The sequence below is a fragment of the Oenanthe melanoleuca genome, chromosome 4, assembly GCF_029582105.1.
Source record: "Oenanthe melanoleuca isolate GR-GAL-2019-014 chromosome 4, OMel1.0, whole genome shotgun sequence".
Lineage (NCBI taxonomy): Eukaryota > Metazoa > Chordata > Aves > Passeriformes > Muscicapidae > Oenanthe > Oenanthe melanoleuca.
The window spans coordinates 24,472,586-24,489,099 of record NC_079337.1 but is presented as its reverse complement, the minus strand read 5'-3'; the positions used below and the strand labels follow the sequence as shown (position 1 = coordinate 24,489,099).

Below are 16,514 nucleotides of genomic sequence, written 5' to 3'. Positions count from 1 at the left end.
CATCACATATTATCTAAGACTATAAACAAAGACTTAAAGGGTCAGGCAAACACACTGTCTTGTATAAAACCATTTTTTTATTTTCACATGAAAACAACTTCTATTTTACTTCTTTGAAAAGGTATTGAGTTTGAAATGTCCTTCCTTTAGCCTCCTAGACACAGTCCAAGTGTGAATGGTTTTGCTATTAGAGACATTTTCATGTTGCACATTAAAGAGTTTTCTCTCTTAATTCCCTTCCTGAGAAAAGCATGAGAATCTGATGATGGTGCAAGGAATATAAAGCCCACTGTGAGCAATGGCAAGGACTAAAATAGATGCACAGATGCCTTAAGTTTCACTTAGTAAGGACATGTTGAAGCCAAGATTATGGTTTAATATTATAAGTACGAACACCCACTAAAACTCTAAGTAAAAATGAGATTTACTTAGAATTCAGCTCACATTACTCAGTTATTTCATTAGCATGCAGGTTTGACACACTCACTGTAGGTAATGTATAAAAAAAGGTCTAATCTTTTTGGTGACAAGCAGGATGAATTCGGAAAACAAAGTGCAAAACATATCAAAGGCGATACATAAACACAGGTTAAATCCTCTCCAAATTCTCATACACAGATTATAGTCATCACTGTTCATACCAATACTTGATCCAGTACTGCATTTCAAAAGAAATTACACAAATAATTATGGGTGACAAAATCCATCTCACAATGATCCAATTGTTAGCAACTGACAATATAAAAAATTACATCTGTTAGTGAAGTATTTATTTCTTCAGCTCTTTAATTAAACCAATCCTGGGTGATACAGTGCAGACATCTTTATTGTGTGATTGACCCTTTGTGTCCAATTTCTGCCAAAATTCCCCAGCACATTTGGTGTTTTCTCATGACTAACAGAAGCAAGTCTGGATTATGTAACTCTTATACCTCGAGAACTTTGAAAAAATAATGTATAAGATGTTTTCTTGACAGAAGATGCTCTTGATAATAAATTTCATCTTCGATATACTGATAACCCTTGTGGCCAGAGATTAATTTCTAACTTTAGGACATACTAATTCCACAAGGATTAGTCATATGAAAATGTTTAGCATTCAGAAGTGACCTCTCTCCAATGAACTGTGCACCACCTCAGTTCCATATATTGATGTATCACCCACAAGTGATACCACTTTTGAACTCCAGAATTAGATTTAGAGCTTTGAAACCCAAGATCCAATACTCTCCAGGAAAAAAAGAAAAGTTAAAACAATTGTTCTCATTAACAAAAAACATGGTGTTTTTAATTGAAAACACCTTCAATAACTACTGACTATGCTGTCTATCAGGAAAAAAGAAGGCAAATATTGTAACACTTCAGGTCCGCTCAAACTTGGTTTGTCCTTAATGTATCAGATGAACCTCGGTTTTGACACACAGAGAATCTCTTTTCCCTAAAAAAAATCCTAAATTAAAAAAAAAAAAAAAAAAAAAAAAAAAAAAAAAAAAAAAAAAAAAAAGGTGCCAAAGCGAAATAGCTTAGAAAGTAAAACCATTTTCATTGCAATAAAAATTATTCATGGGGAAAAAAAAAAAAAAAAAAAAAAAAGACTGATTTTTAACCATACATACTTGTAACACAGAAAGGAACACCAAGGCTAATTCTAAGCAGGCAAGCTAATTTTGCACTTTTGAATGAGTCACCTTCTTCTTTACTAAAGCTCCCAGTCTCAAATACTCATTCTAATAATCCTGGTCACCAGACACCATGGTGTAGGTGCTACAGAGATTTTTCAGTGTGTTCATTTTCTGCCATGATTTTGTGTCAGAGGCTTTTTGACACCTCTGACCAAGCCATGCCTTACAAGACAAGCTTGTCAGCATTCCAGCAGGCAAAATTTCATCCTACATTAGTGACCATGAGAAATGCTACTGTTTTGAAGCTAACAAACTAAGCTTTGGTTTGTAGTTCTGAGTAATATTTCTCCCTCTGGAAAATGTCAGTTCCCAATTTCCTAGCAAAACAAGCAGCTCCTCTAGGCATAGAAAGATTCAAGAAAACAGCACAGCTGTAATTTTCAGAAAAAACAGTGGCTCACAATTCATACTTACTTCTAAACATAATATCTGAACCTAGAACAACAAAAGTTCTCTTATTTACTTCAGGCATTTAAAAAAGCAGAATAGACTATTCATTATTATCATTAACAGGCAATTCTGAATTCATTGTACTATTAATTCCTGACTTTTAAACATTGGGAAGCACACTCACAACTTTCACTATGCTCATTAGACTTCACACCAAATATGCCCTGAGGACAAAAACTCCTCTTACTGTTTATCAAAAGGTATTATATTACTGCAGTGTACTACATAATATTGTTCAATATCTATGTAATATATTGACATATAACAATGTGTGTTATAGTACACATTACCACAGAGTTTTCTGTACAGAGATTTCTGAAATTGAGGTATATAGACATACACATCCAAGTAAATTCTAAGGCTGAGATTTTGCAGTAAGTTCATCTGATGTAAGTTAACATAATTATCTAGTATCTCTCAGAGTTACTCATCTTACTTGAGCTTCAGGACATTAAGAAGCTTTGCAATAACATCTGCAAAATGACAATACAATGTGTACTGTACCTCTCAAGAACTGTGAATTCCATCTTGACTGGCCTGAGAACAGTTCAACCCAAGATACTGCACAAACAGCTGTATGACACCTCAAAGCACAAGCTGATGTCAGAAGAAAACTTGTATATTCAAGTAAAGTTTTGATCACAATAGAAGTAGTTCAAACTGTTTTCCTACTATGTTGAAGTACATCACTTTCAAGAAGATTGTGATTCATGTTTGATACATGCCACTATGTCATGTGGTAAAATGAGAGAAGAGAAAACAGAATGTTTTAATAAAACAATAGAATATCTTTAACCATGGACCCATTTCATGCTCTATTTTTCTTTGGAAGAACACCATTCCTTCACATCCAAAATCACAAACATTAAAAAAAAAAAAGAAAATAAACAGGCAACACTTTTCTTCTATTCTCCCTCCTACCCATCACCAACCAGTATGACTCTATTACACCAGACAACATATTCTGATCACCATCTAGCATCAACCTGCTTCAGATGCTGCACCACCATCTTGAATTAACTTTACCTATTATTTTTTTCATCTCCACCCTCACCCACGTTCAGCACAGGTACTCAGACCTGGAGCCCTCACTTTTGAAGGTCATTTGAGAATCCATGCTTGACCTAGAGCAAAGCAGAAGTCTTTCTGACTCATCTGTGTACCTTCGTGCCCAGAGCTGGTCCCCTGCATTCAGTGTTCGAGGCTTCAGAGACAGAGTTTCAAACTGCACGTAAGTCTCTTTTGCAAGTTCAGCTTCCTTTGCAGATTTTGGTTTCAAATGAAGTTTCAAAACTTTGTAGAGTAAGAAAAATATCAAGGGTAAAACAACCACGCATGCTGCACTGCTGGCCACTATCAGAATAGAAAACTCAGAGCTGCTTTCATCATTTAAGCCATCAGTAGAGAAAACAACACACTGCTCTTTGGTAGGTGGCACGCCTTTGGGTGAGACACATGCCATGTATTGAGTACTAGGCTGCAAACCATCGATTGTGACTTTGTTTTTGTTAGAATCAGTGCTGAGAGGCAACATATCTTTGTCACCATACTTGGAGTATAACACAGTCACAGGGGAATTGCCTGTGCCATTGACAGTTTTCCAAGTCAAGGTCACTCTTTCATCAGTTTCACTGATCACTCTTAGGTTCTTCACAGTAACATTTTGCTCAGCAGTTCCTGCTGCATTCAATGAAGTATCCTCACCTTTCTTGCTCAAATCTCCAATCTGCTTTTTGTTTCCATTTGTCACTGCCTTTGAACCTTTCTTTCCATCTAACATGAGCCTGGATTGCTTTCTGTCAGTAAATGTCATGCTGGTTGATCCTTCAGTGCTAACCAGAGCTGTGGTGGTCGGTGTGGTGGGAAGAGGTGTGGTTGTCCTCTCCGGTTCCAGCTTGGATTCCTCCTGAGTTGTATTCTGCATCTCAGCCTCTGCCTTCCTCCCATACTTCTGTGGTGACACAGTTGTGGTAACTACACCAACCACTGTGACAGTCACAGCAGCTTCTGACATTCCTGCCAAGTTCTTGGCTTTACATCTGTATTCTCCTGCGTCCTTGTATGAAATCCCCGTCAAGCTTATTATGGACCATCTGACACCCTCTCCAGGAGTTTCTTGAATTACTATGGGAAAATGCAGAGTAAAACATTATGAATGGGAAGTAAAGAGGAAGTAAGCATTATTAGACTACTTCTTCCCTTTCTGCCAGAAGGAATCATATGTATGAAAATTTTAAAAATTAAATATAAGCAGTCAAAAAACCACAACAATAATAACAACCAAAAACAAAAAAAAAAAAAAAAAAAAAAAAAAACCAAAAAAAAAACAAAAAACAAAACAAAACAAAACAAAACAAAACAAAACAAAAAAAAAAAAAAAAAAAAAAAAAAAAACAAGCAAAACACAAACCAGATTTCCAAAACAAACTATGGACTTCCCAGTCATACTCTATTATTAAATAAAAGCTCAGCTTGGGTCAAAATGGAAATAAATGTCTGGAATAATTAGAATACAGTTTGCAGTTTCACCAAGACTATATAAAGTGAAACAAAACTATATAAAGTGAAATCAAGTGTATTGAAGCTGCTATTGATTCTTAAATACAAGAACCACTGACTTCCTGTGACACTTACCACGGTACCCATTAAAAATACTATTGGAAATTACCTTTGTTCTAAGATATTTCAGTTCTCTTACCTTCATCAGACCTATGATAAGTGCTAACTACTTGGCATTGCAAGTAGCACTTTTTACATTTAAGTTGCTATGTAAGTATCAGTCACAGCAGCTAAAATGATGTAAGACAATCGTAGCCTTGCATAATCTGCACACAAAAAACATAAATTTGGAAAATTTTTTGTTTACAGCGCTGAGTTTTAAGTCATTCAGTTATGGCCTCACTGATTTTTTAACATGAATATTTTCGAACAAGGTTCCAGCAAAAAATTTGTCTTTCTACTTTCTAGCTTCTGAGTTAGGGTCCAACTAACCCAAACTCCATTTTCCTTTATCCTTCCCCCACTTTATCCATTTCTCTCTTCCACACACTTTGTTCTTGTAACAGACCATATCCAGAATCAAAACAGTCTGCTGGACCTGTTAAGATTGAGAACTAGACAGAGAATTTCACAACAGCTGTTGCACAGATATGATCGCCAGCTTGACACAACATATGGCCCATTGTTACTCATTACAACCTCAAAGCACAAGCAACCCAACAATTTTTGGTTCTCCCATTTCTGATAAAAGAGCAGTTATACCTGTATAGTTCACTGGAATATTGTCTGACCTATTCCAGGTGAGCTGTGGTGTTGGGTATCCCGTGGCATCACAGCGCAGCAGGACATTGCTGCCCAGCGGGGAGGTGATTTTTGTTGCTGAGGTCATCACAGATGGCTTAAGACACTGCTCTAACTCAGCTCTCTGGAACAAGATTCCTGCCAGGCTCTCAGGTCCACTACATGAAATCAAAGGATCAAGAAGCACAACAGACGTGTCCACAATTTTGGAAAATTCAATTAGCTTTGAAATGCGACAGTCACAAAACCATGGGTTGTCCTGAAAACCTGAGGCAAGGAGAGAAGAGGGGAAAGAAAAAAAAATGTAGTCAGTCAATATATGGATATTGTGATTACAGTATGACACATGATTACCACCAAATACAATCAAGGGCAACACTGGGCCTATTTTGACTTAATCTTTTCTCTTTCAACTTGTGTTTTTCTGTTCAGCTGATTAGTGGGGGAATATTTTCAGAGGTTAGGGAGAACAGTATGAATGTTTATTAAGCTAAACTTCTTCTTCACAGAAGTTTACAGGAACATAGTGATGCACTGGCATTACCTGTGCTTAACTTTGCTATTTATCTACCACATCTAAAACCACTTTGAAAAGATGTCTTAAGTCTGATGATACATTTTCACCTGCCTGTGCCTCCTGGAAAGACAGCTTCTCAGGGCTGTTGCTTCGTGTCACTCTCCCCTGCTCTTAGTCCTTCTTTGGGCTCTTACAGCTTGACCTTCCCTGACCCTTTTTTCAATGCTTGAGGAGAACACGATGATTTAAGGGTTTAGAACTTACATCAGCATCTCTGCCTCTTGAGAAAAAGGGATAAAGGCTAAGGACAAAAAGCTCTAGGCCAACAAAATTTTTATCTGGCTCTGAACTACACCAATATTGTTAGAAGTTGGCTTCACTACAGTCTCTGAAATATATTCAAGAAGACAGCAGAAGAATAGAAAATAGGGAGGACTACAAAACACCGTAATGACTACAGTATTTTTATGATGGCACACAAGAACCTTATCCCTCTTCTGTCAGTGCCAGTAACATTAGTCTCTTGGTTCTACACTATGAATTAGAAGCTTTTCCCTCTCTGTGAACTTATGATGATGGAAGAGAACAGCCATTTCTGAGGAACATCTGTCTAAATCCTCAGTGGGTTGATTACTCCACTATGTTGACTTTCACAGGGCAGCAGTGCCTTCAACAGGTAAAATACAACACAGTGTATCACTCAGGAGTTGAAGTACTTTCTGATGGGATTTATACTTTAGAATATGTCTTTCTCATTTTTCTCCAAATACCACTAATAAACAAAACTTATGGTCTGAAATAAGGAATGGTATGCACGGACTCCTCGCTACTGAATTTACTGATCAGTACAATAAACAAGTCATATAAGTCAAACCAGTATTGAAAGAATAAAAGAGCCCTAAACATCTGCAAATATTTTTCAGAGTGTATTGTTATATTTGTATCAAAAGAGCTATTGGAAAAATGGCTTGTTCTCACAAAAACTTGCAGATGAAAGAATACATGAATAATTATGAATAATTAACTATTTCTTCCTTTTATCACCAGACCAAGATTAAGCTATTTTAAGCACAGAGGTAGTGATTGGTTAAAACTGTGGTTAATCCCTGCTCTTTAAAACAAGACTTGACCTGAAGAGATTCCATGACTTTGACATCACAATCCAATTTCACCCCTTCCAGACAGAAGAGATTTTACATCTATTCACTTCTTAATGTTTGTGGGTACAGAGAAGGAGAAGTCAAATGAAAGTGTATCAGCAACTGCTGATAAAAAAAAAATATATAAAAAATTTGCCTGTGGACTTCACACATATATTCATAAGGAGAAAAGATACTATCCAAGTGTTTTCTACATCTAGGCACATCAACTGCTTGTGCTTATAAAAATTCTGCTCAATCAAGCACATGTATGTAACTATTTGTGCTCATCCCTTCAATTTGGGAAGCTCTGTAGTCAAGATAATACGCCTGTAATTTTCTTCTCCTTCTCACTTTCTCACAATTTTTCTCACTATGTGGGGAAATTTACTGCAGGAAAGGAAGGGGGTTATTATTGTTTTTAGCCTACATGAAGCACGCAAAAGCCTTTGAAATAGAACCAAAGAATGGTTACATTAGAAAATACCTTTAAGACCATCAAGTCCAACTGCTAACCCAGCACTGGCTAGTCCAGCACTAAACCATGACCCTGAGTGCCACATTTATGTGTCTTTTAAATTCCTCCACCACTTCCCTGAGCCCCCTTTCAGTGAGGGAACTTTTCCTAATATATATACCTACACAGCTTTCATACTCTCCCATTGTCCTGAAGAAAAGCCAAAGTCATCATAATAGGTATCAGAAATGGACAAAACAAAAGGAGTGATGAAGCAACAATGAAAAATCCTTAGACTGGATGATTGTCTAGTCCAGCCTGGGGTACAGGTTTGACCATCTGAGTGTAGGGCAAAGGAGGAGTTATGTCAGTCAGCCACCTCATCTTCCCCATCCATCATGCTTCCCAATGAAACTGCCTGAATCAGGACTTAGACAAATATATATAATAAATACAGCTACACAACTTCCTTCCTTGCCCCCAAAGCACAGCCCCTCTGTTCATCTGTCTTGCCAATATCTGACAGAATTCACATTATTTCCAGCCATTGTAAACCACCAAGTTATATGAATTCCCAAAATAAAAAGATGAAAGAGCAGTATTGAGTTGGAAGCAAGATAAAACACTGGATTTCATTATACTTCAGTTAGTGTTGAAGAGATCAGAAATGTGAATGTAAACCTAGTTTCCAAACTACAAGGGGCATTTTGAATTTTAAAAGCTTGTGTTGACATGATGTTAGAAGTGAGAACAAACACTTGAAAGAAAAAAGAAAAGGTTAAAAAGGGGGGAAATAAGAAAATAGAAAAGATTAGAGAGATTTAATTAAAGAAATAGTTTCTTAAGAAGCAAAAATTAAAATAATGATAAATCTCCAATGACACATGTATCTGAGAAGAGAGAATGTCTTTATAAACCCTGGATTCTTTTGTAGATATATCAAGGCAGCTTGCTGATCTGAGAAAGAAATACTAGCCAAGGTAAAACAAGCACTGACAAATATTTATGCATTTTGATATACCAATGCAGTGTTATTTTAATATTAAATATTAATTATAAATTGCTCTAAAACCCTTTATTCTAGATTAAACATATTTTATATTTACTCTCACACATTTATATTTATGCTTGCATGTACAATGGCAAACTGATGTATATGTGTGTCTGTGCATGCACATTTTTGTAGTCTTCTCAGTAAGCAGGGTTTCCCTGGGCTGTGTCAACATGGACTTTAGCTATGAGCAAAATTTCCTCTGTGAATCAGTAACCAGACTCAGACCATAACTTTTGTAACACACTGATTTTGAGTTGCTGCAAATTAGCAAGATGCTAAATATTCAAGTTTTGGGCTGATAGAAATATCCACCACAGCTTGGGCCAGCCTACCCCAGGCTCTTTCCAACTGAACCTACATATTTTGACCCATGGTTCTAAACAGTAAATTCCATATCCAATACTGTATCACAGCATTTTCACCACATGGCAATTCCTAAGGGAGTAGTTTCAGGAAAAGCAGTATCTACACAGTGGCTCAGCCTAACAGGTGGGAGCCTGATGGACCTGCCATATTCCAAATTTTTGGCACCTCTGCATGCAGCAGAGGCAAGATCTCACATAACTGCCACTCTGTCAAACACTGGACTCTTCTGTTCCTCTCAATGACTCACTAGAGCCCAGCATATGGAAAGTGCTACTGTCACTATTCCTGCCTGAACTGTAAATCTCTGTACAGCAGCCAGTGCTGAAATTTAGTTGTGATTTGGATCACAGTATCAGGCTATAGCTCCGGAGGTAACCAAGGGGGCCAGATGAATTCACACACTGGTCCCCCAATCATTTGCACTGTTTAATTTTCAGCTCACTCCACAGCTGTTTGAGCTGTTCCAAAGGGCACTTTCCAAGACAAAGTCAGACATGGGGCCAGGGACAGCTGGCACTCCAGGGGTTGCTCCCTGAAAGGTTTATGGATAAGACCACACCAGGGACGGCTCTCTATCCTGTTGTTTCCCCCAAAGCAAGTGCAGCAGGTTTGTATCTCCAAACTGTTCTGCATGTCTGTCATACTCTCAGGCATACAACATACCTCTGCTATTTCATATTCCAAAAGCACAAATGAATGATTTCCAATGCAATTCTCACATAACTTCAGGCAAGTTAGACTGAAGGAAAAACATCCCTGTTCCCAGATTTACATTTGAGAGACACTGTAGCATCCTGTAAAGCCCACAGAGAACCAAGGGCTAAATCTTACAAAGTGTGGAACAGACAGCCAGCTTTTAAGAGAGCTGGTCCTAAACTGTGTGGATGAGAGGCAGAGTGAACCACTTGGCCAAAGGTCCAGGAATCATTCCCAAACCCTCTGGCATTTAGCATAGTGCACACACAGAGGAACAGCATACAGAGGGAAGTAGATAAATAACCCAAACCTCTTAGTACAGAGATGATTGACTGGAATAAGGAGATGCTAACACACCAGTCCTCTGGCAAAAGTAGCCTTTGGCTCCTCCAAGAGTCCTTGGAGTAAATATGAGGAACCTGAACTTTCTTGTATGAGCAACTGTCTTGATGCTCAGTTAAGACACTGAAGATAAAATTTCCTCCTGATGTTAAAAATATGTATTTGCACAAATATAAGAGTCTAGAGCCTTGCTGGTTTTGATCCTGTTAATTACATACACATGACAATCTTGTTTTGCCAAAACCAGGAGAGAAGACAGCTCGAGCCATAACTGATTACACTAATTAGAATCTGACTGCTGTTTTCCTGACTAGACAAAACCAGTTTTTATTTACCCTGGGTTCCAGCTTCCAGCAGAGTTCTGGCTGCAGTGAATGTTCCATGTACACAGGTACACAGGTCAGGCTGAATACTCCCTCAGAGTGGCTGGAGCACACAGGACACTCTTGAGCATCAAAGTATGCAATTGTGGACATTGCATTTTAAGAGAAACATTTGTTTTTAAACCTTAAGGTGTCCAAAGGGAACTTCAAACTACAGTAGAAAATAAAAAAAAAAAAATAAAAATACCACACAGAGCAAAAAAAATGCCAAACCAAACAAACGAAGAAACCCATCAAAATCCAACAAAAAAAATTCAAACAAAAAACAACGCACTTAAAAAAAAAAAGAAAAAAAAAAAACACAAAAACCTTCACAATATATTAGAAGCTGGTTAGAGAAATGGTGTGGTTAGTTATGATGGCAAACAGGGAAGGAAAACTTATAAAAGATTATTATAAGAGATGGTGATTAGTTTTTCTGTATGCCCCTGCCCTGCAGGACAAGACATAATCAGCTTAGTTTGCAGTAAGGGAGATTGAGGTTAGATATTAGGAGAAACTTTCTCACTACCCTGACAGATAAGCACTGAAGGAGGTTACCACGGAAGGCTCTGGGGTGGTCTGGCCACAGGCTTCAAGAACAGACTTTACCAGAATGGCTCAGCTCTCTGGATCTGTATCCCAGTAAGCCAGGTCCTTCCTGACCACATGTCTGTGATCCCACCCTGCAGCTCAGAGGAGGAGGAGGAGAATATCTGTGGGATGCTCTTCTTTCCCAGGCTCCAGCGAGCCCAGTAGCCACAGGAGGGCAATCAGAAAGGAAGCACTAACACTCAGTGGAGTCTAAATACACCTTTCAAAATAACCCATGACATAAAGAGCATTGCACTTTCTAATCTCCAGAGAAAGAGGATGTTTTCTTATTCACTAGTTTCTTATGTAGAAAGCACTGTCTGTCTGCTTTGGGATATACTCATCAGAGAGCCATGATGTCAATGAAAAAAAAATTCAGCTAATTCATTCACAAGTTAAATTACCCAAGGTAAATTTACTCAATGTAACAGAAGGAAAGTACTACCTGGCATTTTGTATTCTCAGGTGCAAATGGCTGCACAGAGCCTCCCTTAGCACCTAACAGTAATAGAAAAAAAAAAAAAATAAAGAGAAGTAAGGCTCTATTTAAACCCAGTGTGTGCTCCTCTCTGGAGACCTAATGTAGTGGTTTTGGTTTGCTAATTTGCTAACATGTGGTTAATGTACTAATTTATGTGGTGGGTTTAGTGTTGGCTAAATAGTTAGTGCACTTATTAGAATTATTTCCTTATTTTTTGTTGTGAGATAGGATTAGGAGGAAGACAAAGTAGGCTTGAACTTTAGAGGGCATAAAGAAAAACTTTATTAATAGAACTAAAAGAATAATAAGAATTAGAATAAAATATTAGAACTTTTCTCTCCTTTATATTTTTTTAATTGACAATGTATAGAAACAATTTAGCCAGTTTATTACTTCTAGAATAGATTTTTTTTCAGTTTACTTAGGGAAAGGAGGTTTTTTGGTTATGTTATGGAGACTTCTTTACAAGAAATTTTTTTGTGTGTTTTTTAATTTTTATGTATAGTGGCTGAGAATTTGTAAATATGAAGTATCTCTTATCTTTTGCAGCTTTTTTATAGTTACATTTATGGGCTATGTTAATTTACAGGATATTATTTCTATGATGAGTTGTTTAAAAGTAAAGGTTTTCTTTATTTTTTAGATTATTTTTATTTTTGAGAACAGAGGTATTTTTCTTTTTTGGTGGGTGAAAGGCTTTTATTTTTTTCTTTTCTTGTTCAAACTTTTTATGGGATTATAGTTACTTTAACATCTACTTGTTTAGCATGGATGTTTTTGCTTATAATGTGAATGCTTTCTATGTTTTTTCTAGGATTTATAGGGATAGTGTGTAATAGTTATTACTACGGCTTACAAGAGAACTTTAGTTTAAGATTAAGATTTCTAAAATTTTTTTCTTATTTGGGACTCGACTTTTTCTTTATTGATTTTGTGGTCTTTATGTTGTTTTTTTACGTGTCTGCACTTTGGTTTTTTTTCTGACTTAAGAGAGGATTTTAAGACTGAAAGTTTTATCTGTCCACTAGAAGAGTTAATATTTTGCCTGAGGTTTGCAGAGAGTCATGAGATCTCTGCTGGGTGGTGGCTGGAGCTGTTTATGGTGGGGAACCTTTTGAGGGCTGAAGAATTTCTCTCTCCAAAGGCTGGAAATTAAGAGGGTTTTTCATCAGGCTTGTTCATTTTTAACATGTGTGTTCACAGGTTTTCAGTGGTTTAAACAGTTGTTAGTTCTCAAAACCAATCACTGGTTTTTGTCAGACACAGAGGAAGTTCTTAGCAGTCTTTGCTACAAAAAAAAAAAAAAAATCATTCTTATGGCTGGCTTATTCTTTCCTCACTAAATGTTAAATGTGCAAAACCAGCACACCTGTTTTAAAACCCAGTTGTAGTTCATAACAGAAAATGGTCCAAAGGTCCCAGGCCTTCAAAGAAATCTATGTTGGCACCAGAGGGTTTGCCAGGACTGCAGGAGGCTGGAAAAGTGCCTGCACCAAGGAAGCCTGCAGATGATTCTCAGAGTTAAGGGGTTTAAGGACTTTTTTTGGTGTTTTTTTGTGTTGGGGGTTACTTTTTTTTCTTAGCTCCTTTAGTTTTGTCTGAAGTGGTGAGGGCAATATAAGACAAGGAAGCCAATTAACCTCTGGGACTCCCACATGAGATCATGAAGATTAGACCTGGCAAAATCAGCTCCCACTTTACAGCCTCTTTAGTGCGGGGACAGGGAAAGGAGTACTGAGATGAACTTACTTTTACAGCTTTTACTCTTTTTTTTTTTTCCAATCCTGAATAAATGAAAACCTTTTAATGATGCAAGCCTACAGTTACCATGCTTATGAAGTCATGCAGCCAACTTGCATCTATTAAGCTACTTATATAAAATATGATCTGAATGAGAGCTTCAAGCTGCAGCTTCTGCTGTGAAACAAAGCAGCTGAACAAATGGACACTGAATACTGGGGGCTTGGATCAAGAAATTGGAAATATTGGGCAGTACAATGCAGGACAGATCTTTACCAGTGAACAGAATTACTGCAGTAGAGACAACAAGCTGGTTCTCCTCCCTTCCACTGCTGCACTACAAACACATCAAAATATGCACTTAAATGTAAACAGTGACAGAAAAGAGGAGTATTGCTAGAATTGTTCCAGCCTGAGACTGAAGAAGAGAAAGGGGCTACCCTGGCAAGACTAGGAAGTAGAGATAAAATGTCAGATAAAGCACAATGCCACAAACAGAACTGATGCAATTGCATACTAGAGAAGGGGATCAAATTATGAAGAAAAAACAGAGTCTGACTAAATTATTCTGAAATATGTAAACACTATAAAAAATACCATGAATATATAGTGATCAGACTCCTATTTTCTGTCATATTTAATATGCAAATTGCTAAAAACTTCAGGATAATCAGTCAGCTTTAGAATAATGCAAGGTCAACAGAGGTCCCAGGGAGACCAGAGTTGCCCTATTTTGAGCCACCAACACTACCTGCAGCATTGTGTCACAGGACAGGCTTTATATGAGCATCAGCTCTAGCTGCTTGCTTGGCTTTGGGAGCCTCTGGAAAAAAGCAGCAGCAAATGGAAATGCTTACAGCTGCAAACACAAAGATGAGGGAACTGTCACCAGCCCAGTGTAAGTCCTGTATTTATATAGCTACTGAATGGCCTGTATTCCTGCAAACTGGATTCTCATAGCTTTTACTTCAGTTTTATTGCTTTGAGATAACAACACATGTGGAGGTCACTACCTTCATTTTATGGTTTTCTGTTACCAGTAGAAATTAAATAAATGACCACAGTGCAAACCACAAGAGTGACCTGGATAAAATCCCCTCCTCTGAATCCTAGGCTGGTCCCCTAACTTGCAATTTAATGTTCAGGTGTATCTCAGTAATGAATGAGACAGGCTGCTCAACATACCCAAGATTACTCTCTGTGTCACCAGGATATCTGTGTTCCTGGACACGATAGCTCCTGAGAAGGGGGGCAAAATGTCCATGAGGTCTGATGGCAAGGTGGTCAGCTTGTTGCTGGATAGGTCCAGGTAGGTGAGGTTTCTCAGGAAGCGGCCAGCATCAGCAGGAATGCTGGTCAGTTTGTTGTTGTGAAGATCAAGAGTCCGTAAGTTGGGCATCTCTGCCAGGGATTCCCAAGGGAAAGTTGAAAGCAGATTACCATCCAGCCTCAGCTCATGCAGTAATTTCAAGTTATAGAAGCTGCTGATATCAATGTTGGCTACACAGTTGTAAGTGACCCACAGGTATTTGAGATCTACCAGGTAGTAAAAGGCTTCAGTCGGAATTCTTCGGATGACGGTTTTCTCTATACGAAGTTTTACAGTATCCACAGGAACATTCACAGGGATCTCATACATGTCAGGGTCATTGCAGAGTACAGACCTAGCAACAGGAAAAAGAAAGAAAAAAAGGGAGAGAGACATATTTGCATTTATTTATTTATCAGAAATTTGAATGTCAGATTTAAATGCAAATGCTGTAACTTTCTACAACACTACTGCCAGAATGAAGAACACGGAAATCAAGAACTGTCCTCTACATTTAAAAGTTGAACAAACTCCGCAAACATGGAGTCTCTTAGGACAAAAGGAATACAAAAGGAACTGATCCTTTCACATGAAACCTACATTTGCTTTATTCTAAAGTATGTAAGCACTACCCTCAACCAACCCCTCATTCTACTGAAAGAGAGAAGCCATTGTATAATGAATAATACATGCATGCATCTCAAGTGGGAACTGCATGCCCCCTTATTAAAATTATTGAAATTCAAAATTAAGATAACTCTGACTTTTCTGTATGATGAAGATTCAAAGTATTTTCTATACTTACCTTTCAGAATAGACTGAAAATTGAAAATATACCAAAGAAAATTCAGTAAAAGAGAGCTTTCTAGCCCTCTTTTTGATGTCTATGCACAAATTACTTGCTTTATAGAGATGAAAAGAACTTTCTGCTCACAATTATTTCAGCGAAATGAGATTCTCAGCATTTTCAGTTACTTGATTTCAGGAAACAATTTCTTTAGGGTATATTGTTTACACATACTAGCTTGAAGACTCCCCTGCCTTCGGTAAGTCTATCCTTAATTTTCTCCCCTTTTTCTCTAGATTATTCCTCTATTTTACTTTTTCCTCATGCAGCTTTATACCAGATAGACTGTGGCAATAAGTAGCAATGACAAAGAGTATCTCTGAAAATTGACACGACAATATCAGGTCACCACATTTCAAATTAATCTCCTTACTATCAAAAATTACATGATTTACTCCAGATTAAAAAAAAAATAAGAAACTACTGCATTTATTTAAACCAGAATCACCTTACACCAGTTAACTAGTTTGTAGACATAGAAAGGACATTGCAATAGTAGGAATGTCACGGAGCAGAAAGAAATTGCCTCCTGCAAAAAATGAAGATTTAGAGTAGCTATTTGCTAAGTACAAAGCCATAATCACCATCTGCTCCTGTTCAGGAATGCTGCTAGCCATAAAATGCTAATGTAAAATATACCTTCATTGCACCTATGCTAGAAATAATTTGCAATGTCTGAGAATGCTATCTTTAATTTCTTCAACACTGTTCCTCATAAATTGCCCTATATAACAAATTATAAAGCATATACCTTGTTCCAGTGCCATCACTTCTGCCATGGTAAATGCAAGTGCATTGTGAAGGACAAAAGCCATGAACTTCTTCAAAAAAACTCATTAGGAGGTAGAAGCAAATAAACAGATACATGGCTTCCTCCCAGAAGCACTGACATGAAGAAATGTGAAAGCTTTATTCCTAGTCACTCTTGTGCAGTGTGCTACAAATGTGCATGTAGGCATCCATTTAGTAACAGCAGATTACAGCAGATTAGCCGAGATCTGTAGTTGCTTAACCTTCAAATGTATCCTGAATGGCACCAGTTAAACCAGCTCGTTCTTTACTCTGTCAGAACACACTCTGCTTCCAATCACATCCAGCCATGTTCCAAGGTTGTTTTAATATGTAGATTGTAAAGTCAGTGTGTAATAAAATATCTCTTTTCTTCTCCTAAGAGGCAG

General features: G+C 37.5%; 1 protein-coding gene across 1 annotated transcript; it reads right to left on the bottom strand.

Annotated features, from left to right (window-relative positions):
• Positions 1-1,601: 1,601 nt before the first annotated feature.
• Positions 1,602-16,213, bottom strand: LRIT3 (leucine rich repeat, Ig-like and transmembrane domains 3). Its single transcript, XM_056489803.1, has 4 exons — positions 16,088-16,213; positions 14,366-14,844; positions 5,394-5,699; positions 1,602-4,256 (listed from the first exon to the last, which is right to left on the bottom strand). Exons 1-4 carry the CDS (start codon positions 16,201-16,203, stop codon positions 3,193-3,195), a joined length of 1,965 nt encoding a protein of 654 aa, XP_056345778.1. The 5' UTR covers positions 16,204-16,213; the 3' UTR covers positions 1,602-3,192.
• Between the last annotated feature and the right edge of the window lie 301 nt (positions 16,214-16,514).